At 41.7% G+C, this 26,493-nt stretch overlaps 1 protein-coding gene across 2 annotated transcripts in view; it reads right to left on the bottom strand.

Moving 5' to 3' along the window:
• The window catches only part of MAD1L1 (mitotic arrest deficient 1 like 1), a 464,357-nt gene that overhangs the window by 251,491 nt on the left and 186,373 nt on the right, over positions 1 to 26,493 (bottom strand). For both annotated transcript variants that reach the window (XM_083474732.1, XM_083474733.1), the window contains exon 13: positions 6,621 to 6,677. In XM_083474732.1, the coding sequence (XP_083330858.1) occupies positions 6,621 to 6,677 (57 nt within the window). The remainder of the gene's footprint in view (positions 1 to 6,620; positions 6,678 to 26,493) is intronic.

The raw sequence follows: 26,493 nt of genomic DNA, 5'->3' as shown, positions 1-26,493 counted from the left end.
TTCTTCAAGTAGTAAACTGACTTTCTGCAGAGAAGTAATTGAATCATGCGCCGGAATACACTGTGTCAGTTAGCTTTGCGGGTTTATTATCCTTTGATACAGTAGTTTTGAACTACACACATGACATGTCATTTGGTGGCAGATACCACCAAGCCTTCTAGCAGCTGCTCAGTCAATGTGACTTTGCTTGGCACTACAAACCAGCCAGGCATTAGTCCAGGGTAGCTTCCCTGTGCAACAGAAGAACATAAACCTTAATCATTAGCATTAGCAGGTTATCTCATAAGCATAATTAAACAATAAAACCAAAAGTAAGGTACTTTCAAAGTTGCAGCCCTTGCTGCAATAATTAATCAGTGTTGAGAGATTTCAATGCCAGAGGTAGGAACGACCATCTCACATGGGACAACTGCATAGGCCCTTTGGTATTGGCAGCATAAATGAGAATGGACAAAGGCTGCTTGAGCTGTGCTCTTATCACAGCCTTTCCATCACAAACGCATTCTTCTTTACCAAGGCAAAACCCCGAGTGTCCTGGAGACATCCAAGGTCAGGCCACTGGAACCAACTGGACTTGATTGTCACTAGATGAGCAGCACTAAACTGTGTTCATGTGACACAGAGTTACCACAGTACTTACTGTGACACAGATCACTCCCTGGAGGTCAGCAAGATTCATCTCCAGATAAAGAGGACCCACAGTACAAAGCAGAAAGTATGGCTTTGGATCAACTTTGCCAGAACAGTCATACCTGAAGTTTGTGAATACTTCTCTGATTCTGCCCAACAAGCTCTACTGAACTGCCCCAGAGATAGCATTGAAGCAAGGTGGAACCAATGAAATCTACAGCACAGCAAAAAAAGAGCAACAGTTCCCTGACTGGTTTGAGGTGGGCATAACAGACATGGAGCCTGTTATTACTGCAAAGTGTGAGGCTCTTGTGAAGTGAGCACCCTGCAAAAAGGCACTTGCTACAGTGAGAAAGGCAAGGAGTGAAGCCCAGTGGATTGCCAGATGATGTGTCAATGACTACTGGCCAGAGCCGTGTCAGAGCATTCAGTAGGTAAAAGAAAAAGTTCTGGTAATCCAAGGTTCCCAAGGTGAAAAAGGCCATGTATCACCCTGCCTAATACTAATATCATTCTCACCTTTGGTGGCTAGAACTCAGGGTAGGCTCTTTCCTGCTGTGAAAACCTACTTTTGGAATACTCTCCCAGAACCAAGGGAGTGTAGCTGATAAGAACATTAGCCTGGGGCCAAGTTCCAAACCTTAGTTCAGCCATGAAACTCACTGGATGACCTTGGGAGAGTTATCCTCTGTTAGCCTGATCTCCTGCACAGGATTACTGAGGGGATAAGATAGAGCATGCTGTCCTGAACTATTTAGGGAAAAAGTGAGCTGCACATGAGATATATAGATTTACTGCCGCTTCACTGCTGACAATCTTAAAATGCTTCTTGAGGTCAATATCAAAATTAAGTAAGTATTAGGTTAAGCAGGGTCTTTACTGCAGCATCTTTATTTTGAAAACATACCTGCAGAGTCTGTGGCTCCTTACAAAACAAGCATATACAAATACACTGCAGGCAGATTTTAATTCACTAGATACTCAAGAGACGAACACTGGCAATGCTCTTAGATTATGAGTGTAATTTGAAGTAATTGCTGCCTATTCAATATCAGGAGCATAATGGCTATGAGGGATTAGATACATTAGCTTTATACTATGGTTAGGGAACTTGTGATCCTTCAGATGTTGCTGGATTACAACTCACATCAGCACCAGCCGCAGCCTGTGATCAGGGATGATGGGATTTGCAGTGCAAGAACACCTGGAAGGCAACAGGTACCCCATTCCTCTTCTATAACGATGGCACCAGCCTCTCTTTCCAGATCATATTTACTTGCATATCAGGATAACATAATTTATTTATCTTTTTTGCTATTTATTTCTTTATTTAATTTATATGCCACCCTTCATCCATGGATCTTAAGTTATATCACAACATAAATACACAAAATAAAAAACAAAAACACTTTTAAAGGCTTTTTAATGTATGTATGCTTTCCTTCTCAAGTGATCATTCCAACATGGATCAGAGTTATGTATGTTTCTGAAATATACCTTAGTACAGGAATCATACATATGGTTCCCAACTCCTCACTCAAACTATGTGAAACAAAGCCAACCAGACTTTGGATCCTGGTAAACATCACTAGATCCACGACTCTGAAATGAGAGTTAAACTTTCTTCAGGGCAGATATGGGATGTCGCTTGTAGAGCTGTTTATTACATGGAGCAGCCCAAAAATCTACTGAGCCATGTGATAGCACCTGACAAGTGTTTTTGCCATTTTACTGACAGCCACGGTGGTAAGCCCACACACAGAGTGACTGGTGGAAAAGCAATATCAACATGTGTCAGAACACTGGTCAGGGAGCAGCATTTTTCATACCGTTTCAGCCACAGCAGCTTAGCATCAAACTAACAAGGACTTGATAACAGAGAAATAATGGAGAGGAGGTGTTGAAAAGGGATTGGAGAGAGGGAAGGGAGAGACTAAGAGTCATGCGGTATCCAACATCAGACGAATGAGTGCTACCACCTAAAGCAAATCTGAAAGAAAAAAACTAGCTGGGTTTCAGCACATTACAGAAAAAAGTAGGAAGAGGATGTCTGCTTCAACATCATCGTGTTAAGAACTATTTAATGTTTAAATGTTTAAATGGCGCTGTGATCTAAACCACTGAGACTAGGGCTTGCCGATCGGAAGGTCAGCGGTTCAAATCCCTGCAACGGGGTGAGCTCCCATTGCTCTGTCCCTGCTCCTGCCCACCTAGCAGTTCGAAAGCATGTCAAAGTAGATAAATAGGTACCACTCCGGCGGGAAGGTAAATGGAGTTTCTGTGCGCTGCTCTGGTTTGCTAGAAGAGGCTTAGTCATGCTGGCCACATGACCTGGAAGTTGTACTCCCTTGGCCAATAAAGTGAGATGAGCGCTGCAACCCCAGAGTCCTCTGCGACTGACCGTAACGGTCAGGGGTCCCTTTACCTTTACTGTCAAAAATTACTGGAGCCCCCAGGTGGTCATCCAAAGGAATGGCCGCATCCAAGCAAAAATGTTTCCCCCTGTTCCTGTTCATACAAGAAAGTTTGGTGCATCACGGAGAAGGAAGCATCTATGAAATGAACTCTCACTGCAGAAAACAGAGGAAGCTAAGTCACATCTGTCTCAGGAAAATAATAAGAAAGGGAGCCATCAAGGTTTAGAAGTAGCTCATCACAGGCCCTATGTGCTCTTGCACGCTTTCTATTCCATCCTGCATCATAGCACAGCTTTCTCATACTAGAATTTGAAGGGAACTGCTCCAGATGGAATAAAATTTGAAACAGACACTGCACACACTTTGCACTAGCAACAATGGCTCTCCACTCTCCAAATAGAGCCTGGCAACTCAAACCCAATTGCAGAACTGAGGGAGTTAATTACAGTGGTACCTCGGGTTAAGAACTTAATTCGTTCTGGAGGTCCGTTCTTAACCTGAAACTGTGCTTAACCTGAGGTACCACTTTAGCTAATGGGGCCTCCTGCTGCTGCTGTGCCACCGCTGCACGATTTCTGTTCTCATCCTGAAGCAAAGTTCTTAACCCGAGGTACTATTTCTGGGTTAGCGGAGTCTGTAACCTGAAGCGTCTGTAACCTGAAGTGTCTGTAACCTGAGGTACCACTGTATTTCTCTCTCTTTCTCTCCCTCCCTCCCTCGGAATGCTTACAAAAATATTTTTTTGTGAATGAGTACATCTATTTCCTACTCAAATATTTTTCATACACACAGGCCCCATAATAGATGCTGGCTATTTTAAAGAAAGAAAAAAATATATAATATGTAGGCCTAGAGCAGCCAAACTAGTTGTCAAATGGAGTTATCACAGCCGTTTCAATATCTCAGTTAAAAGCCATTTTTGCATCAGATCTGAAAGAAGCTAATCCTCCAGGAAACACCATCCATTGCACAGTCTGACATAGCTGGCAGGCTGTCCTTACAGAAAGCCCAAAATTGGAACTGCAAGATGGTTACAAGCAGCTGAAAGACCTTGGCATGCATATGGCAGCTCATTACTGAAATCACAAGCATGCTGGCAGACAAACCAAAAGTGCATTAATAGAGCTGTCCAAGGTCTGAAAATGGGACCTGCAGGAGTTGTCCAAGTTTCATGTGAACTATTTGTTCAGAACTGACCAGCACTTCCCACAGATGTTTTATATGTGGGATATAATTTCTTGAGGATATCTCCTTGGATTCTGTAATTATCTTCAGGGTACTGTATTTTCACAGTACAATGGTCACACCTTTATATCTATATGGTCAATGGCATGGTTCATAGCTCTTATACCTCTGTGGCTGTCAGCATCATAATTCAGCATCATAATTCAGTGGCAGAGAACATCCTTCGCATACGGCAATTCCTAGGCTCAATCCCTACCATGTAGTTAAACAATCAGGTAGTGGATGCTGAGAAACCTCTCTCTGCAGCAGACCCTGAAGAACCTCTACCAGTCAAGAGAAGGACAGAAGGTCAAGCTTCTAATATTTGTACCAGGTCTGGCCAATCTAGATGCCACATAATGCCTACCAATTGGAAGAGTTGGTTTCTGTGCATGAACTGGGTTCTGAGATCCAGGTACATATTACTCTAGTTTACAAGGCTATGTGGCTCACCATTCCATCCCCAGAGTCCCTGAACATAGGCCGTTCTGTAAATGTGAAGAGAACCTGTCGAGACTTTAACATTTTGTGAACACTCCAGGCATGTAGCTTTTATAACAGGTAGTTCCATCAACTGGGATAGTATTTAACCACTAACAGCTGCATACATTTCTTTTAGTGACAGACTGTGCTACAAGTCCCTTTCACTTTCATGAATAAAAATGCAGATTCCCATAAACTTTTGGTGCTCATGCTATTTGTTTTGCATTATTTAGGTCTGCTTGAAATGAACTGTTTTGACCATGAAACCTTTTACTTTGCTTATTTGCAGGTTTTGAACAGTCAAACAATGAAGTAACAGATGAATATAACAAACAATACTGAAGAAACAAATTACAGTTTTCTTTCTTACAGCAAGCCACCCAGAGCCCAGTTCTTCCAGCCAACGAATGTGTGGAAGGGGATAAAACAAATGGAATCAAGAAACACGTGGGGGGTGTAAAACATTATAGAAATCAGTTTGCAGAAAATTCTGCATAATCACACCAATTGCCCCCATTTAATAGCTTTGATAAATGAACTGCTACCTCTGAAAAGTATCTGACATTAAACAAAGGGCTGCATTTCTGTTCAAAGTCATCAGGGCATTCACCATTTATTTTTGAATATGACAAGGCAATTTTCCTACGTTAATACGTCAATGCTTAATCACAGAGTATCGCGGGTTCAGACAATGTGCCATGAAATTTGCAAATCTTTATGCCATGAAATAAGTACTCCTTTACTGAAAATTAAATGCAGCCCTCCAGCTCTATTCTAAGAAGGCATGTAGAAAGCAAAAACAGAGGTTCTTCCACAGAGCAGCACAGCATAATCCATCTCACCAGAGTTTAGGGATTTGTCAACTGAAGGTGTCCTTGGACAAGCCAGAGAGTGGAAGTGTGGGGTGGCATATTTTCTCTCGCCACTTCTGCGCCTTACTTGAAACTTGCAGAAGCTGACATCTCTTTCCAAGCATCCCAAAGCATGAAGAGAAAGTTTAACTCTGGGATTCAGATGGGAACTGGAAATATGGCAGGTGGAAGATGGGCCAATAACGCATCCACCTTCTGCCATGAGAATGAGGAACCTAGCTATGTCTTTTTGCTTGTGTTTTTCTCTCTAGATCGTGGGTAGGCAAACTAAGGCCCGGGGGCTGGATCCGGCCCAATTGCCTTCTCAATCTGGCCCACAGTCAGTCTGGGAATCAGCCTGTTTTTACATGAGTAGAATGTGTGCTTTTATTTAAAATGCATCTCTGGATTATTTGTGGGGCATTGGAATTCGTTCATTTGTGGAGGGGGGGCGCATAGGAATTCATTCATATTTTTTTTCAAAATAGTCTGGCCCCGGGACAGTGGACCAGCTCCCTGCTGAAAAAGTTTGCTGACCCCTGCTCTAGATCAACCTTTGCCAAACTGGTACCCGCCAGATATTTTTGACCAGTGGTCTTTGACTGGCAAGTCATGATCCACTATGAGGTCACGGGTATATCTAAGATGGGCTACGGCAGCAGCACTACCAACCATATAGATACTGCATATGGTGATAAAAGAAAAGAAAATTGGGATAGGTTCTCAAATGCATGTTTGGGTTAATGGTGGTTCTAAGGCCTTAAAATGCAGAAGACTACTATTTTAGAGCAGAAGTCCCATCAGTCCCAACCAGCAAGGTCATGCTTCCATAAGACCTACCATCATATAGACATGCTGACTGGAACACTGCTTTGCTAACTAGACTTTTGCTGAGCAGATCTTGTATTTTAAGTGAATGGATGTGGCTCAAAGATTATTCTTGTCCCCAAAGTCCATTTTTACCATGTATTGCAAAGAATAATAATTTTAAAAATCAGCAAACTCTAACACTTACCAGTTCTGCTCTTTGTTTCTGATTCCCAGCTTCTTCTAAAGTCTGGGACAGCTGAACCTTCAATACAAAAAGAAAGAAAGAGAAAGTTCAAGAATTCAACAATAGCAAAAACAGAAGTGGAGAGGAAAAAAGAGTAAATATAACAAAGTGATAAAGGGGCTCAGCTGTGACTCAAGAACCCCAGTGAACATGTCACCTCTGCTCAGCTTAGGGCTACATATCAATTGTAAACAGGAAGGCATCCTCACAAGATGACCTTCCCCATCACACTCCTCAGCTCAAATTTCTCTCAAAATTTTGACCAATGTTAGGGTCTGAGTGTTTTCTCCTCAAAAGCCAATATTAAAATGAACAGAAGTCCAGCCAGAACTTCAAGAAGGGAGAAAGAATGCTAGGGAAAGCTGATGCAAATCAATGATAATTATGTCACCCTTTTAGAGCAGCATTTTTTGTTTTATTTTGAGGCTGACAGGCACTCATGGGAAAACAACTGCAGCATACATCTCAGAAGAAGGTGACTCAAAGGAAGAACCATAATGGGGGAAGTCTTCAGTGAGGGAAGGAGGGGAAAGAAATGCTGCAATAAAAGTTTGTCTGGAGTATTACGGTCTTTTGGTTAAGGAACACTACTGCTCAGTTCTGTTGAAGGGACTCATACATCATAGAAATAATCTCTGTATCAAGTCACTTGGATGGAAGGTCTTCAACTGGAATTTCAGAAGAAAAGCTGGCATTCTTATCTTCTTTTAGAAATAACATAGAAACATGTTCTCCCACCACCACCACACTTCTCTTTCATGAGATCATGTCAGAGACCAATCATCTTCCCTATAGCTACACAGAAAAGATTAAAAAATAATCTCAGCGGATGACACAGAAACCCATTTAAACCAGAATAAACAAGCTCAACGAGAACGGAAGCCTTTCATAGAAACTAATTCATGTCATTCCAGGCAGATACTCATTAAAACTCTCCAGGGTCTTTAGAACAGCATCCCTTCACTGCATGAAATGGTATTTACAAGCACAGCATCCAAAACACTGGTGAACAGCAAGTAGTTCACTACAAAGAAATGGTGCTGGTTTTGGATATAGTGGGGAGGGGGCATCAAGCCACGAAAGCTAATCACACTGAAATGCAACAAAACAGAAATCATAGCCTCAAGAGCTCAACATAAAACGTGTTGCTCAGCTTCTCAAGCAAACACCGCAATTATGAGCTTGCACCGGTCCCAGGGTTCAGCGGGAGCTACCGTGAAGTCAAAGAACCTGGCTGTGCACACCCTGCAATCATGTCAGATTATTAAAATGAAGAGGTGCTCAAACAAAATGAATGTGATTCTAATATAAAGCTGGAGCCCAGTGTGGGAAAACGGAAACACACTCATTAAACACTGCGGGATATGCCTGCCCTGTGCAGACAACAGCGAGTAGAGGGTGAGAAAGAGGGGAGTCCTAATTAAATTACAGATAAGTTTGGAGCTAAAATACTGGGAGATTGTGTGTAAATATATGGACACCTAGAAGCAAATTATCCCTCAATATTTAATTAAGTTGAATTACATGAGGAGGCTGGAATCAACAATGAGATACAATGAGAGGAGGTTCATAAGTTTTGTTGGCAACAGTGATTACGAAGTTATTCAAAGAAAGGAACTGACTTTACATAAACACAGTGAAAAGGAATAAGTAAACTCTGATATTGGTACAATATCCATCTGAACAACAGGTGCTGAATGTCAGCTAACAACTAAATTGCTAATATTCTAACAAAAAGATGTAAGTTGCCCCTCAGATCAGCCTCCACACCAGAGAACCATTAAGTAGCCAATGTAACACTAATTTTGAAAATGATGGTGATGGTGGTGGGGGTGATGGTGATGATGGTATCCCATTCATCTGGCTGGGTTTCCGCAGCCACTCTGGGTGGCTTACAGCACATAAAAAATTGTAAAACATTAAAAATTAAAAACTTCCCAAAACAATATTGCCTTCAGATGTCTTCTAGAAGTCAGATAATAGTTGGGATCAGGGAATGAGGTAGTTTTCCTGAAAATTAGAGGCCGGTGAGCTTAACTTCTATACCAGGAAAACTGGTGGAAAGTATTGTTAGGGATAATATAACCAAGCATACAGAAGAACAAGCCTTGCTGAAGCAGAGCCAGCACAGCTTCTGCAAAGGCAAGTCTTGTCTCACCAACCTATTAGAGTTCTACAAGGTCAACAAGCATATAGAGAATGGTGGTCCAGTTGACATAGCATACTTAGGCTTTTACCAACTTGGATTGGTCCATATCAAGGCTGAGGAACCATTTTCACTCCAAGTGCGACATTCCCTCCTGTGGAAACCTAGAGGGGGACATGTGCCAGTGGGTGGAGTCAGAGACCAAAGGGGACAGAGTAATAGATGTGATGTTTGCCTTTGTACAATAGGCTACATTCCAGTCACATAAAACTCAGGTTTGTATTTGTGCACAGGCGTGCACCCCTCTCTATCCTCCATCTAGGCAAGCAATATACATTTTCACAGTTCAAAGACACATTCCACCTAGGCAAAAGCATCTGAAGAGAGTACAGAGCAGTGCCAGAAAGGGATATGACATGGCTATGTGGCCTAGGGAGAGCCCCAAGAGGATTTGAGGGTCACATTTTGTCCCTGAGCCTGAGGTTCCCTATCTTTGGCTCTATATCTTGGTACATAAAATGCAAAAGTAATCAAAAACAGCCTGACAGCCACACACAAACACTGTTAATTATGAAGGAGAAATCTACCTTTGAACTTAACCAATGGATCATTTAATCAGTGTGCTTCAAGAAAGCTGCCAGCCGGTGTAACAGCTTAAAAGCAGCAGCTGGAAAGAGACTTGGGAAGGCACAAAGCAGCCTGTTGAACCCCTTGATCCTGGCACACTTGGATTGTTGTTGTACTGGGCAGCCTCAGAGAAAGCCAAGGGAAATTACACCATTGTTCCTTGGAACTTGTCTTTCAGAGAGGTGGAACAGATTGGCTTTCCATGTCATGAATATCTGCCAAACTGCACCTTAAGCCAACGTGCTGCATTATATAGATATGGTCTTCGATATCTTAATAGCACTTTCAGTTTTCAACACATACCCATGAAGCACTTGCCATTAATTTTATTGAGACAAAAAGGGGCAGCTCTTGGCTAATATACACTGGACTTCATGTCTGGTAAACACAACAACGTGAACAGTGCCACCAAAATGTTTGCTGCATTTTTTTTAAGGTCCTGCGGTTTTGTGTGCATGGCCAGACCACCCTTCAGACCATCCTTGTAAGTCCCAAAATAAGCAACACTTGGCGAGGACACTGCTGCCTCCTAGCTCAAGACCAGTCCAAAGCAGTGCATACACAGCTCCAGAAATTTAAAGAAATGACCCCATTATTCTGCAGCTCTCTAGAGCACCTAGCTAAGCCTCAAAATTATTTTAATACACATGGAAGCACTGTGAAATATCTGTATTCCCATTAGTGCAAACACAATCAAAATAAGTTAATGGGGACTCCTCATGGAAGTAAATAAGAATATTGCCATCAGTCCGACAAAGGTGTTATGGAGGGAGTGCCCAGATCCAAAGGAGAAGTGGGAAGAGCCCAAGGAATTGGAGTTGGACAATCCCATGGAGAGTTTCAAAGAGTTGTAAGTTGTCAATTCTGGGCCACAAGAGGTGTCTGATCCCAGGGAGGGACCCAGTAGCTTAGGGAATGGAGATCTAAAAGGTTGTCAGAATAGTTGTTCTTAAATATTTTTACTGATAACTTTATTCTTTTTGTAAAACATTTTGAGGTGTGGCATTTTTGTGGTTGTTTTTTTTTTTTTTACCATCAAGTGGAATATAAATTTTGTGAAATAAATGGCCTATAAAGGGAGCGTATTTAGAGGAAATATCTGAAAGTGACTGTACCAAGGGGAGGAGTACCTGGTACCGAGGGGCAGCAAGATGGAACAGGAAGACTCATTTATGAAAGCAGACAGAAATTCCAAAACAAAAGGAGGCTGAGTTAGTTCAAAGCCCAATGTTCTGCTTGGAAAATCAGATTTAACTAAGGCAGCCTTACAGAGCCTATTATACAATACTTGCAAACAAAAACAAAATAGTAAGCACAGCTGCATGCAGAATTTTCAGACTGAAGAATCAATTAAATGATCATTAAATTGTTATAGTAATCATTAATCAAACAACTATTTAATTGGTGGACAGCCCTATTAATTGTATATATGAAAATATGATCAGATCCCTGTTCCTAATTTACCACAGAGCTTCAGCCTAGACTTCTAGAGAAAGCCAGACAGCGGATGCAATTTGTCTCAGTGCTGCAGCTTAACTTGAAGCACAAGTATCTTTGCAGACACTGAGAGAACATTTCTCTGCTTATCTTACTCTCTGAAGATTTTCAGTTCAATGGCCCTCCTCAAGCATCTCCTAAGGAACAGTAATTGTAGCTACAGCAGTTTGTTCACTCTCGCTCTCCCATAAAACTTGCACACAAACCTAAGAGAAATATTACACAAAGGTAAGTAAACCACAGAGGACCAGGAGCACTGTTCTCCTTGTATCTGTGACGAGAATCTGTGAAGCGGCCATTAAGGCCACCCACTGAATTTGAAATAGTTGCAATGGAAAATCCCTGAGAAATAACAAATTGTTTCAGGCACAATCTATTCATTATCAAACAGGTGGTTAAATTGGACACATCAACACCCCCAACTGCTTCTCTGGAGCCTGACTGGGAGCCAATTGCCTTTTTTGATGGATTATGCTGCTCCAGAGCAGAGTGCGGTTGTCGCAGAAGCTCTGGGCTCCTCCATCTCTAGTAAATACTTAGCCTTTCTAACCAAATGTTCCAGGGCAGTCTCTGGCCACTGGGCAACACATCCTAATCGGCTTGGATCCCTTCGCTATTTGTTCTCCAACCCCTGTCCTACAAAATTCCTTACCGCCTTTCCAGCTCTGTTGCGTTCTTTGCTCAGACTAGCTAGAGCTCCAGAAGAGGCACCATCTCAGTTTATTACATTTGCAGCTCAATGAAACCTACCAGGCTTCAATCCCCCTCACTCGCCCATCTTAGCCTTTTCACTGGATGCTTATTGCCTCTGGCTGAAACATCTTGTTATCTATGTGCCAGGGTGCCTGGTCCTCAAAAATTCATAAGCAACCCCCAGAGTCTGAGTACCAAGGACAGCCTTGTGACTTACTACAGTTCCTCACAGAAGAGCTTCTCCTCACTCTGCATGGTCAATATTTGTGCTTCTCTCCATCTGTTTGCCCCCCTCTCTCCCTCAGGTACCCACACTGCTTCGTAGAAATGGGCATTTCCATTCTCACTTCCTTCAACAGGAGTTACACCTAGAGTAAGGTTACCAGATTTTTTCAATGAATCCGGGGACACTTTTCAACTTCAGTAGGAATGATGGGATTTTGTATGGGGACTGATTTGTAAATCCGGGGACTGTCCGTGGGAAACGGGGACGCCTGGTAACCTTAACCTAGAGTCTGCTACCTTCTCACAATATTTGGTATTAAATACCTCCTATCTTTACTGCCTTTTAGCTTTAACCCCAAACGGTGACAGTCCACTTTGAACTTTGCCTCAATAACCATAAGAACATAACAGTAGCCTGCTGGATCAGGCCAATGGCCCATTTAGTTCATCTTCCTGTTCTCACAGTGGCTAACCAGATGCCTGTGGGAAACCAGTGAGCAGAACATAAGTACAAGAAGACTCCCTCCTCCCTTGGTTCCCAGTAACTGGTATTCAGAAGCATTGGTGTCTCCAACTGTGGAGGCAGAGCATAGCCATCTCCATTCTTTTGTTCACTTCTGTTAGAATCTGCATCGTAATCATTCTGTCTTTTCTAATAAACTATAAATTATTTCATTCCAAGTTTTGATTCTCTGCCTATTTACTAATTCCCTGACGCACAAAGGTATATGAAATAAATTAAATATGTGTCATCTGCCCTGTGGGGCAATGACTCTGAGTTAAAGACCCAACTGGTCTGTTCCTTCTGGGCTCAATTCTCCAGCACATGTAGATGACAACAACAGTGACAACCTCTGGACACTTTTTCTCCTCCCTGAACTTAAACATGGCTTATCTTTGACTAAGCAAGGCCCGTACCTGAAATCAGTGAAACCTAGAGTCTTAGGGCCCAGAGCGCAATTCCAAGTTATTATCTAGGGGCCTTCTTGGGTTCCTCCTTTAAATATTTTAAAGCATGACATGAACCCATGATCACAGTGCCTGGACACAGGCAATCAAGTTTTATATCCACAGCAGTGACCACAGGAGGAATGACTGCTGGGAGGAGTGCAGAGAGAAGAAACACCATGTGCATCTGCAGCAGCACAACCGGATGGCCTTCATCTGCCCCACCTGCAATAAAACATGTCTCTCCAGTATCAGCAGGTGCTATAACTCTGCAACTTTACTCCAAAGGCACACTCCCAAAACAGACAGATGCCAACAGGGACCCACATCTCTTCCCCTTTCACACCACTTTGTCTCAGGTACATGACCAAGTCAAGTCAGTCAATCCATTTTTCAATCTATTTGCTTTCCAACTTGAAGTAGAAGAGGGAGGCACTCACTATGGTAACACAGCTGCTCTGGAGAGGACAGTCAACATACAAATCATAATTCTAGGCTTTTAACACAGCAAAAGCCCACAGCATTTTCCTCCTCTTAATAAGACAGCTGTATACAGACCTAGCAAGTCAATTTGGGTGATTATTGGCCTCTTTACCTACAAGGTCACAGACCCAATATGAATCCCTGGTTTTTGAAATGAAGCTCAGTCAGGTTTCATCAATATCTCGGAGTCACTTCTTAGTCTCTGCATTTTCAATAAAAAAGGCATCTCACAAAATTATACTGGATAAATCACAAGCCAATCCTATTTCAGCATCTTGTTTCAAAAACATGGAACCTCAATAAGGCTAAGCAAGTGGCTGTTTGCTATGAAATCCAAAAAACTTTTCTTTCCTTTTCTATTTATCTTGCAACCACTCTGAAACAATCACAATCTTTTGATTTGGGGGAGACAGCAACATTGTCTAGCTAGGTTCATACCTGTGTCGAGCATAATACAATCACAGCTGAACCACCTGCTCAAAGAATACATCTACATTTGCTGTCCTCTATGAAAAAAAACAGAACCCTGGACAAACCAGTGAAGGATATAACTGCGCCATCCTCTCTCATTTTCTTATAACAACAGCAAAAGTAGTTCTACTAATCTGGGGTTCCAGCTAAAATCAAGGAAGGAATGGCTTAATTTATTAAAGGAATTTCAGAGCATGTGAAGTCACCCAAAGATACATAATTTGGCATGATTATTTGGCTGTTTTGTTGTATTATAATTTGGAATGATTTAATGTGGTTTTTATTGGATTGTTAAATTGGAAAACTTAATAAATATCATTTAAAAAAATACAAGTCTTGTATTTGAAAAAGGTGCCAATATAACATTTTTAAAAGACACTCAAAAATGTATTCACCTTCTTGTATGTAATATTTTCATACGTTTTCTGGTTTTGCTGAAACCAGATTTGATTTCAAACAGCTGCGAAAAGCTCGATTGTGTGGGTGGAAAGTATTGTGACAAAAGTATGTTCCAACAGTTGCACTGCTAGACTTCAGTTTATTTGCATAGTACAATTCAGTGTATTAAAATATTGTGAAAGCTGGTATGAATAGTAATTTCCACCAGTAAAACATGCCAATTTATAGTACTATGCCAAATAAATTTCAATAGTTAGGGAAAGCTACCGAATTAGCCTTTTCGTACCACACGTCACACAAAAAATTACCCAGTACCTTTAATTAAACAGAAGAAAGATTCAGAAGTAAAACAGTATGAGTGAATATATCCTGTGGAACAGCACTAGCATGTTTAGCTGATGTTTATTTTAAAGCTACAGGTTGGAAATGATCAGAATGGATTCACATATGACATTACTCATGTAGAAATTGGAGTTATTACCTGGATGACACCTTGTATGCCTCCTTCCAGCAACTGCTGCAGCCAAGCTGATGCCAAATGTATTGGTCTACTTTCCTCTGGACCATATCAGCAAGACCAAGAAGGAAGTCTTGTCATCTGGGCAGCCCAGGACCTCCATACTTCTTGCCCAGGCCTGTGCTCCAGAGAGGTCGCTTTGGTGCTGCTAATGCAGCAAAAACAACGTGGAAGGCTGCAGTTATGAGTTACCAGTCTCTGCAGCCACAGCAGTTTGGCTTCACTCTCAGAGGCACACTCCATTGTCTCTTGAGACACATGGATGCCAACCTGGATGTGTGAATTCTGAGCATCAATAGTCTTGTGGCAGTCACACACAGAACATTGCCTTTCCCCATCATTGACAAATACCCGCAAAGGGTAGATGTTGATAAAGTCAACAATCCATGTCAACTCATCAATTGATGACTGCACTTTGAACCTATTAATTAACTCTCAGACTTCCTCAGAAAGTCAACTGGAAAAACAGAGAATATTAGACAAATGTTTTCCATATTACTTTAAGGAACCGAGAATGTTATGGATCCCTGATAGTGTATAAGTGAGAAATAGGAGAGATGTTTTCTCTTTACTCTAATTTGATTTAATTGCTTGCTTGCTTCAGATGCTAACTTTGAAACCGTGCCTGGTATGAAGCATGCTGGCCTCCTTGCAATATCCATACAGAGATGAGGGAAGATCCCACCCATAACTACATACATGGCTGCCACAAAAGCCAAGCTGAGTCATGGACATAAAATTGAAATTCACTTCATAGAGAGCTTCAATAAGCATGAAACTTCAAGGTTCTTGTGATGTCAAAAACATACATATTTAGGACTAGAGATGGTGGTACATACTGAACATCCTGCATTCGTGACCCTGAGATCTTCTAGGCACATCTGCCATTCAAGTGACTTTGAATGAGCTGTGGTTCAGTGGCAGAGTACATGTTTTGCATACAAAAAGCCATTCAAGTCCACGGGCATTTCCAGGTAGGTCTTTAAAAGACCTCATCTGAAGTCCTGAAGAGCCACTACCAGTCAGTGTAGACAAAGCCGACTTAAAACAGACTCAGTTTAAGGCAGTTTCCTGTGTACCTTAGAAACCAGGGGTATCACTAGACCCATAGTATCTCTCTTACCTGGCTAACCATACTGGGCTCTGGTTTCAGTTTTGTACATCTTTTTGCCTCCCCAATTCTGGATGAGTAACAGTAGTACTAAAAAATACACGTCCACACAGATTTCATACAGAACACAAGAATTCCAGAGTCTACTTGTCCTAGCCTATGTCACCATAAAAGCCAAATAAGGTCTTCCAGCACATCTGGAATATGCTCAAAAAGGAAAAGCCGTTTAGAGTTGCCCTGAAAGGGTTGAAAGGTAGGGAACTTGTGCTGCGGCTTGTCCCCCGCTGAGGCCTTTGCAAGCTCCCCAACGGCTTTTTCTTGGCCACATGACTTCAAAGTGTCTGTCTGCAAATGCAAGGAGCAATTGCACCAGCTTGTCTGCCAAGTGGTCACGATCGGTCCCCATCTCGCAACTCTTGCATGCTCCTGCGCAGGTTTTGGCTGGGAGCCTGTGCTTTTCCCAGGTGTCCAAGGGACTGAGCTTGCAGGAAGGAGGAGAAGGAGAAAGGGAGGAGGAAATAGATCCCCCACCCCTAAAAAGTAGAAGTGAAAGTGCTGCTCATGCAGAGCTCCAACAGAGCTCCAGCTCAGCTGACCTGGACCAAAGCTGTTCTGGGGAGACTACAATGGCCCTTGGCCCAGGAGGATCATTAAAGTGAACCCTGTCCTGCCAGAGGGAGCGGCAATCCCAGTCTCAGGTCTGTCCTCCAGGATCACTGAGGAAAGGGCCTTTTCAGTAGCGGTGTCCTGATTTTGAACACTGTTTCCAGATAGGCTCACCAGGTATTCACCCTTTCAGGTGAAGACTTTACAAATAATAATCCAGGCTTTAGATTTTTTGCTGATCTCTTGGATTCTGCTGCATAATATTTTTTTATCTTGCTTTTACAGTTTTGCTGTTTTAGCTTACTTTTATCACCATCTGTTTATTTTTATGTGCTTGTTATTTTATTGCAAGCCAACCTGATAAATATGAGGGGGTGTGACTGTTAACAAGCAAACGAACAAGCTTCCTACTCATGGGCTGCATCTGCCCATCTCCTGGGTTCAAGAAGGAAAGGTTGCTTCACCTTCCAGCAGGAAGGTACAGAGGTGCAACTCAGATGTTTCTGGGTTTCTACTTTCACACACAGTTTATTGCAGAAGAAAATACAGATTCTAAATCTCATTGGGGGAGGAAAGAGAGCAAGTCCCAGCACTACAACCTGCTCATTTCTTCCTTCTTGTTTTCCTTCAGAAGCCTTGGCTACACAGAAGACAAAATACAAAGATCAAAAGGATCAGCAAGAATCTCCTGGGAATACTATGCTTTCTGTAAACACACACTTATTTTGTATGGTGCCCCTATTCCAAGCCAATGGCACTGTTGCCTCTGGGGAGCTAGCATGCTGCCAAGCAAAACCGTCGGGTTGCAGCTCTCTCCTTGACAGAAAAAGGCAACATGACTGATGAAACTGTGCCAAGCCAGCTGCTGTTGGAGTTGCAAGGCAGCTAGGACAGCATCTTGCAGTCACGGCTGAGTGAACCTCTGATACTGATGGACTCCAAGGGAGTCATTTGACATCCTTGGGACTCAAGAAGCTTGATGCTAAAGCACTGCCCCCCTCCCAAATACTGGACACAAAATTGTTCTCATCATGCATACACACACAAATCACAGCTGGCAAATTTACATGCTTAGCATGCAAGAACAACAAGGGCATCCCACTCGGTTCACTGTATGTCCTTCACTATGTAACTTTTCTATTAACAGCCTATCATCTCTTTTCCTCTTCCCTTGGCATAAATGGATATAAAAAGGGCTAACCAGAGAACTGAACAGTAAAGAAAAGCAAAAGTAGGACTTAGTCATGTGCATTATAATTTTGATAGGTCAACTCTGAGTAGGACTAACACTGGCTACAACTCCACATGTCCATGCCCAGGACCAAACTTCTATCCTTCTAACCTCCTATGAATGGCATCATCAACACAGGTTACTCAGACATGCTCCATCCCTCTTTAAATTCCTACACTGGCTTCCTAGTCATTCATTGATACAGCACAAACTCCATGGCCTTGTCCCTCTATTTCTTTACTCCTGTATATGCTCTTCAATTCTATCCCCTTTAGCTGTCCACAAGTCTCAAGCTCCCTCAAACAGCTCAACCATTTCTTCCTCTCCGACTCTTAAGTCTGTATGAAGCTAGCTCTCTTTCAATTCCTTCTTTAAACCTACCTTTTATGTGAAACCTTTGCTTGATAAAACATCTTAGTTCCATGCCCTACTGAAGGGGTGGAGAACTTGTAACATTTCTTTTGGAACTCCAGTTCCCATCAGCTCTTGCCAGTACAGCCAGCGGTTATGGGAACTGGGGCCAAGCACTATGTTGAGGATTATAGGCACTCCACCCCATCCTACTGTAACCAAGCCTGAGGATGTTTAACTCAAATAAATTCCCATTTATTTCTGCCTATATATTCTGACGCTTATGCTGTTGTTTCCTCTTTGTCAAATTTTAGATCATAAACTCTCCAAAACATGCTACCCACTCGTATTTTATGGAGCAAGTTGTTATAATGTTTTGTCATTATTAACAATAAATGATGTATGAGCGGTTGTTAAAGGTAATGCTCGAAGTAGTGAATGGTTGTAGTGGCTGTGTGAAACAGATGGAGTTACATTGCATGAATGTTGTGTTGTTTGAAAAACTGCATTATACTGCCTTGTAACACTCTCTAATGTTATTTATTTATATTATGTTTTTGGATACTGTTTATGTACTTTGCTATGTGATTCATTTGACATAGTGTTATTGGGGGGGGGTGTTTATATATGTATATACACACACTTATATTATGAGTGTGTATATTGTAAACTGCTTTAAGATCTTTCAGACTGTAAGTGGTATATAAACGGAAACTTTAATATTATAGTGATAAAAATGAGAACTGTGATTCCTAGAAGGCGCCTGGAGCTCACGTGGCATAGTGGTTAGAGTACTGGACTAAGATCTGGGAGAAACAGGTTCAAATCCCGAAGCTCAAAGGGTGACCTAATTGTCTCTTAATGATGGATGAAATGGGAAGGAGCTCGTTGAAGGAAAGGAGGAAAATAATTCCAACACAACCACCACCAACAATAATAAACAGGACAGGTAGGAAGATGATATTTATTTATATAAATATTTATAGACTACACTTTCATAAAATTATAACAAGGAGATGCAACTCAATAGAAACTATATTAGTCATATACACCATCACCCCTTTGCTGTGCTTTATCTTTTATAATTCTGCTTTTCAACCAGCTCTCCACTTTCCCATCCATCTAATCTCCCATTTTCTTTTCTGATTTTAGCTTTGCATTTAAAGATTTTAAATGCAAAAGAACTGCATTAATGTTGGGAGTACTTTGTTAACTCGTCGAAAGTGAGATACTAATGTAAAAATAAATGAATGAATAGGAAACAAACCAATAAGTTTCCTCAACGATTTTTTATGTTAACGGCTCCAAGAAAAACAAGAACCCCACTACTTGCCTCCTTGATAATTTTGCATTCTGCACTGCATGGAAATGAAGTGTTCCCCCTCTTTTTGTTTCCTAATATATGAAAATGTATTTCAAAAATCAACAAAACCCAAGAGAATTTTTAATGTGCTGCAAGGGCTTCAACTAAACTATCAATCTGATTCCCCGGGAGCAAGCAAATCAACAAATATATTCCCTCCTGGCATCCTCCTTTTAAAGGATTCACTGCTGTTCTAATTGACTGCCGCTGAAGCAAGTTAGTCTATAAATAGGAAACAGGGAAACAGAATGGAGAGACGAAAGCAGATTAAGAAGGAGTGAGCTAGAAAAGAAGGTGAGGGTGCTACCGAGCTAAAACAACCTTTGGGTGGGGAGGGGGGAGAGTTTGGCTGGGAAAGAGAACATTGCTAGAAGGGTGCAAATCAAACGTGCACACCTGTGTTTGTAGCTGCAAAAGATATTGAAAATGGGGTAATATGGTTTTAAATGCTCTGAAAGAAAAAATGGAAGGGCTAGTTATAATGCAGGGCACCAGTAAATAGATACATTCTCAGTCTAAGCTAGTGGCATTATCAGGCATAACACAATACCAGGTGCCTTGGAAATTAGAATTCTGCCACGGTGAAGTGCTCCATGAGATAAGAGGTTAAATTAAGCTGTGATCCCATACTTTGATTTGTGAAAAGAGAGTAGCCTGACTCGAGACCAGCACTTTGATAGAGCTGAATAAAGTTGTGTCTAGAGGACTGGCACAAAGGAGAAGACAGACTCGGGACTAGCAGGGTCATGGGATGTTTCTCATGTTGCAATCAACTCTGTCAGAAACTGCATCTAAAAATTTTGCACTGGAAAGACTGACACAGATGCCGATTTTGGAGAAAGATACAAGTTCTACAAAAGTAGTTCTGGATTCTCAGCATTTTTTCCTAAGCAGGCAAGGTTGTGTACAAACACTTGGAGTGCTTCATGTATAGACAAGGCTTACCTGTGGGTACAAGTAACTCCTTTTCCAAGCAGAAGAAAAACACACAAACCAAAATAGGCATGTTGTAGTAGACAAGACTCTATTAGAGAGTTGGACTACAACCAGGGAAATCCAGATTCATTTCTCCTCTCTGTCATGAAATTCACGGGGCCAAGTCACCCTCTTTCAGCCTAGCCTACCACACTAGATTGGTGTGAGGATGTAAGGGATACCATACACATCACTCTCCATTCCTTGGAAGAAGATGCAACAAACAAATAGATTGGGGGGGGGGGAGGGAGGGAATGGAGCTGGTATATCTCCCAATATGTTGAAGCTATTTCTGATGTCCTCACAGTTTTCACACAATGTCCTGCAGCCTGCTATCTTATTGGATCTACATTGAAAGCACTGATAAGGCAACCCCAAAGAAATGCATCATCAAGTCAATGATATCCATGTGTCACTGAAGGAAGCTCAGCAAAACTCTATCACACCGTTTTCTGCATGCCAATTACCTGAAGCCAACAACCCAATCACACATGATGAGGATCTGTCAACGAGAAGCTGGGTCCTGTCAATCAAGTTGTGAGTTTTATATTCTCCACTGCATTCTCTATTACATTCTCTGAGCAGACAGACAATAAAATTTCTACTACAAAGTAAATGAGAGAATCAAATGCATTATGCTTTAAATATTTTCAAGTCTCCACTTTTCACATTTATTCTCTTCATTAAGGTGTCTAAACATAGAAGTCAAAGAAAAAGGACTTCAAACTTGAAGGCTGCCTGTTTCAGAGGCATAATTAGCAGCCAAAGGTAAACAGGCTAATGTATCTAAGAGGCTAATATATATTTCTGGATATATGCCATAAAGGAGCTCTTAAGAACATCACAGCCTGGTTGAGAACATGCAGAGACATCTTGGGAGGTGATCTCTTTTCCACCCTTGATCCTTCCCACACTCAGGCATGGAAATAAATTCCAAGAGCAAGTGAAGCTTAGCGCTCTGGTAAATGGAAACTACTGCTGACCTTAAGAACAATAATATACAGAGAATGTGAAATCAAGGAGCTGTTGTGAAGTGGTAATGAACTTTATGAAGGATGTTATGAACTTTGACTTCTTATAGATTCAGAAGTATCCCTTTTACTATCCAAGATGTGCATGTGAGAGAGGGGCAGACAGAAATGAATTCTAAAGCATTGTGCTTGCATTACAGAAAATAAATATCACTGCTATCTCTCATTGGGCACACTTCTGCCTTCACTCACAGAAATATGAATCAGAGAAATTCTAGATCTAGAAAGACTGAAGCCCCCACATACTATGCTACTTAAATAAAATAAAATTTGGGTTTTCTCATTTACACATATGTCACCACCTTTATAATTTTGTTAAGTATAAAATATAACTCTTATGTTAACTTTTTGATTAAATAACTCACTCCCATTGCACACATATAACACCAGTCCTAAAGGATCTTCACTGGCTCCCAGTACGCTTCCAAGCACAATTCAAAGTGTTGGAGCTGATCGGCCCAGTATACCTGAAGGAGCATCTCCACCCCCATCACTCAGCCCAAACACTGAGGTCCTCCTCCAAGAGTCTTCTGCTGGTTCCCTCACTGTAAGAAGCAAAGATACAGGGAACCAGGCAGAGGGCCTTCTCGGTAGTGGTGCCCACCTTGTGGACATCCTCCCTTTCAGATGTCAAGCAAATAAAGAATTGCACAACTTTTAGAAGAAATCTGAAGACAGCCCTGTACTTGAGAGGTTTCTAAAACTTGATGTTTTTATTATGCTTTTAGATATGCTGTAAGGCGCCCAGAGTGGCTGGCGAAACCCAGCCAGATGGGCAGGGTAAACAACAACTACTACTACTACTACTACTACTACTACTACACTACTACTATTACTACTACTTCCTTTATGTCTGTGCCATGCTTCTTACTTCATGTGTGTTTCGTTACAGCGGAACCTCACAGATATGCCTTACATAAACCAAGGTTACTGCAATGAATTTATTATAAATTCCTCATGGACAAATAATATTTTAATTTAACTCCCATTTATATTAAAATCAGACCTGCACTTCTCCTGGGATAACTCCCCTGGGTTAACTATGCATTCTACACACCACAGCTTCACATTTACTCATGACTGTATCAGTTACAGGGCTAAAGTTGGTTACTAACTCCCAGTTGCTTACTCCCTTGAAAGTCTGAAAACAAAAGCTGAAAGAGCAACCTAAACAACTGAAGTATATATGCCCCTGTATCCCAAAATGAGTTTGGGAAACCCCGTATCATATATTGCTGGCTGCTGCCTGGTTGGCATGGCAGGGTCTTCTTGGTGGTGGCTCTCTGCCCTCTTCAGTAAGGTACATTCATCTCCCTTGTTATTAACATCAAGAAGAACTTAAAATTATTGCAGTTTAACCTACAATCTTAAAAATGTTAGTTGTGATTGTTTTTAAATGTCATGTTCTCAGTGGTTTTTTAAATGGGTGTTGAAACAAAACTAAATAAAATAAAATAAATCTAGCTTGTTGGTGTTTGCCGCCTTCAATTTCTTTATGAGGAAGGCCAGGATATGAATAAATAAAATCTTCATGACAGGGGACAATATCCAGTGATGACCCAGATAAAGAGCTTGGGAGAAGGAGTGGACAGATGCAGTCCAAGCTTTGGGCCACCTGACATAATACACCTGTACTACCAGGCTAGTGTCCTCTATGGGATGCCTTAGCACATTTGGAAAATCCTCATTGTGATCAGCTCCCATCCAGAAACCTATGTTCCCACTGTGGAAGGATGTGCAGATCCAGAATTGGCCTCCATGGTCATTTACGGACACACAGCTAAGACTGCATTCACAGAAGACAATCTTACTCGGCCACGAGTGATCATAGAGAGACAGACAGACAGGCCTAGCATCACAATGCTCTATTTACGGTGGTGTGAACACTCATCTGAATAAATTAAAACATGTAAATCTGTACTATGTGCAAACCTGAAGTCTCACGCAACCCATCTCTTTCCTGCTGTTATCAAAAGTAATATTCACAGCACATGCACCATTCAATAGTACTACTTGTTTTATTTAGCATAAAATAAAATTTGAGAAACTGCATTGCCGAGTCTGCAGAATGACTGCCGATTTGCTCTAAACCACAAGCCTTTCTGTTTGCTAAAAAGCTTTTGCAGCAACCAAAGCTTGTTTGACTTTAACACTGATTAAGCCAAAAGGATAAGTGGCAAAACCCAAAGAACTGAATAGAGCCAGACAAATTCCCTGAAACCCTGTTATGTTTTTATGGAATGGCATAGATATTAATCTACAATTTAATGTTTGCTGGTGGTTTAGGCACAAGGCGCTAGAAAACAGATTTGCTTTTTAAAAAAGATTCTCCGCGTCTCAGAGCATGAGTAAGCCTTCTCTTCAATTTCCCACAATAAAGGGAAATACTCAAATTTAGACATGGGCATAGTGCTTTGACAAGTTCCTGTTTACACGCTACCCGGGAGGATTTATGACAGGTAGAGTAATCCAAACCCACAACCTACTGTGCCAGAGGGGGCGGGAATGAGGCAGGGGTAGACTTTAGGTCAGGCATGTCCAAAGTCCGTTTCGGGGCCTAATCTGGCCTGTTTAATCCAGGGCCTGTGGCAGTTTATCTTCTGAGGTAAAGCTCCTAAGGTCAGCAACTTTGGTTGACCCTTACGGCCGTTCACTTCACCAAATCTGGCCCTCTCTGAAAAAAGTTTGGACACCACTGCCTTAGGGCAAGGGTAGGTAAACAAAGGCCCGGGGGCGTATCCAGCCCAATCGCCTTCTAAATCTGGCCCGCGGATGGTCCAGGAATCAGAGCGTTTTTACATGAGTAGAATGTGTCCTTTTATTTAAAATGCATCTCTGGGTTCTTTGTGGGGCCTGCCTGGTCTTTTTACAGGAGTAGAATGTGTGCTTTTATTTAAAATGTATCTCTGGGTTATTTGTGGGGCATAGGAATTCAGTTCATTATTTTCCCCCAAATACAGTCTGGCCCCCCACAAGGTCTGAGGGATAGTGAACCGGTCCCCTGCTGAAAAAGTTTGCTGACCCCTGCCTTAGAGTCTTGAATTTCAGTGGCACCCTGTGTGACAAAATTCACACAAAGAGACACACACACACAAAGACACACATACACAGACACCTCTTGCCTTCCAGTCAACATCATAGTTGTGGCGCTCAGGCGGGTCTGTGCCCAGTGCAACTGAACTGGTTGTGCTCCCCTAAATCCGCCTCTGCAATGAGCACCCCAATGCACTTGGTTAATCAGCAAGCAGGCGGTCACTACAGCTAGAGTATCCCCAACAGTGGTAGGCAGTGTAACCCCAAAACAGAGTGTTCCGGGGGAAGGGAGAAGACTGAGAAAGGCCAACAAAATATCAGGCAACACTCACAAAACAGAGCCAACCCTTGCCCCCCCAAAAAGGCCAAAAAACCATCAACTTAAAAATATGGAAGGGGTGTGTGCCAATAGATGTGTCCGAGGATACCATGGTCTCACAAAGGCTACTTTGGGGGCCTCATTCATACACACACCATCTCTTCATCCTCTCTTGATTGATTTCCTAAATAAGCAAGCAAGAAAGAAAAAGCAATTGGTGAAGATACCCCTCTGACCCAGTTGAGATCTAGGCATGATCGACTTGATCTATCAGTTGAAGAACAACTAGCTAATCCTCTGTGATTCAGAGAAACTGGCTTATATAGACAGAGTTCGGGGGGGGGGGAATTCTGGGATGGAATTTTGAGTTAGCGTTTAGTCACAGCAAGCACACAAGAGTTCAGTTAATAATGAATTGTACTCACAGCTCTTGCTCTCTTTTTCTCTAATGGACAACTGGTAGCCAAGAGGCAGGAAGCCCCTCTCTCTATTATGCACAGAGAGAAACCTATGAGTGCAGACCCCTTTGCCAACATTTGCTACACACAGCTCATCAAACAGTAGCCCGCTGCAAGGCATTAATGTGATCTGTATGAGAATGCCACTCTCTTAATGAACTCTGGCTCTTGGAGACCATGCCCAATGTTGACAGGTTTCTTGTCTACTTGCTTTCATCTCTCCATATATATATATATATATATATATATATATATATATATATATCCTGATATCTCTGCCCCCTACACACACACACACACACACCTCTATTTCCATGAAGTTTATAGTGGCGCCCTCCCTGTGGATCCCACCAGATGTCAAACAGAACAACAACTACCAGACTTTCAGAAGACATCTGAAGGCAGCCCTGTTTAGGGAAGCTTTTAATGTTTGATGTATCACAGTATTTTAATATTCTTTTGGAAGCCGCCCAGAGTGGCTGGGGAAGCCCAGCCAGATGGGCGGGGTATAAATAATAAATTATTATTGTTATTATTATTATTATTAGCCAGAGCAAAGAAAAAGAGTGCTCTCCAGATGTTATGGGCTACAGCTCCCATCAGTCCCAACCAGCAGGTACAATAGCCAGGGAGCATCCGCAGGGCAACTTGCTGACAACCACTGTTATACACCAAACAACTTTGATCAGGCACCTCTATCCAAAAAGGTATGCACTCCCATTGGCCCTGTTTAACAAGGACAGCCTTGTCCTTCTGGTCACTCTCCCAATAAATTATTGTCCCTATTTTTGGGGAGGGTGTCCTCCCTGCAAAAGTGTTGTTAACTTGTGTTTTATTTTTTGTTTATTTTAACAAGATTTTTATGTAGCAAATTCTCTAAGTGGCTTAAAAGAAATATTAACATTATAAACAAAAATCAGTTAGAAACAAGTAATTAAAAACATTTAAAAGATAATTAATTTTAACAGCAAAAGATAAAAACATGTTAACATCTACATGTCTGGATAGGCTTGTCTAAACAAAAATGTTTTAAGCAGGCACCAAAAAAGACTGCAGCAGAGGTCCCCGCCTGATGTCAGCAGGAAGGGAGTTCCAAAGTGTAGGTGCTTCCACGTTAAAGACTGATTTTTTACACTAGTGATGCTACAGTTGTCATTATTCAGGGTTCAACTGCCTCCCTGGGGTTCCTGGAGGTTAATTATCTGAGAAAGGGATGAAATGTAATGCATTTTTGCTCTTATGTACTACTACTACTACTACTACTACTACTACTACTACTACTAATAATAATAATAATAATAATAATAATTTATTAGTTATACCCTGCCCATCTGGCTGAGTTTCCCCAGC

This window comes from Podarcis liolepis (genome assembly GCF_965112155.1).
Source record: "Podarcis liolepis genome assembly, chromosome: 14".
NCBI lineage: Eukaryota > Metazoa > Chordata > Lepidosauria > Squamata > Lacertidae > Podarcis > Podarcis liolepis.
This window is presented reverse-complemented; position numbering and strand designations above follow the sequence as displayed.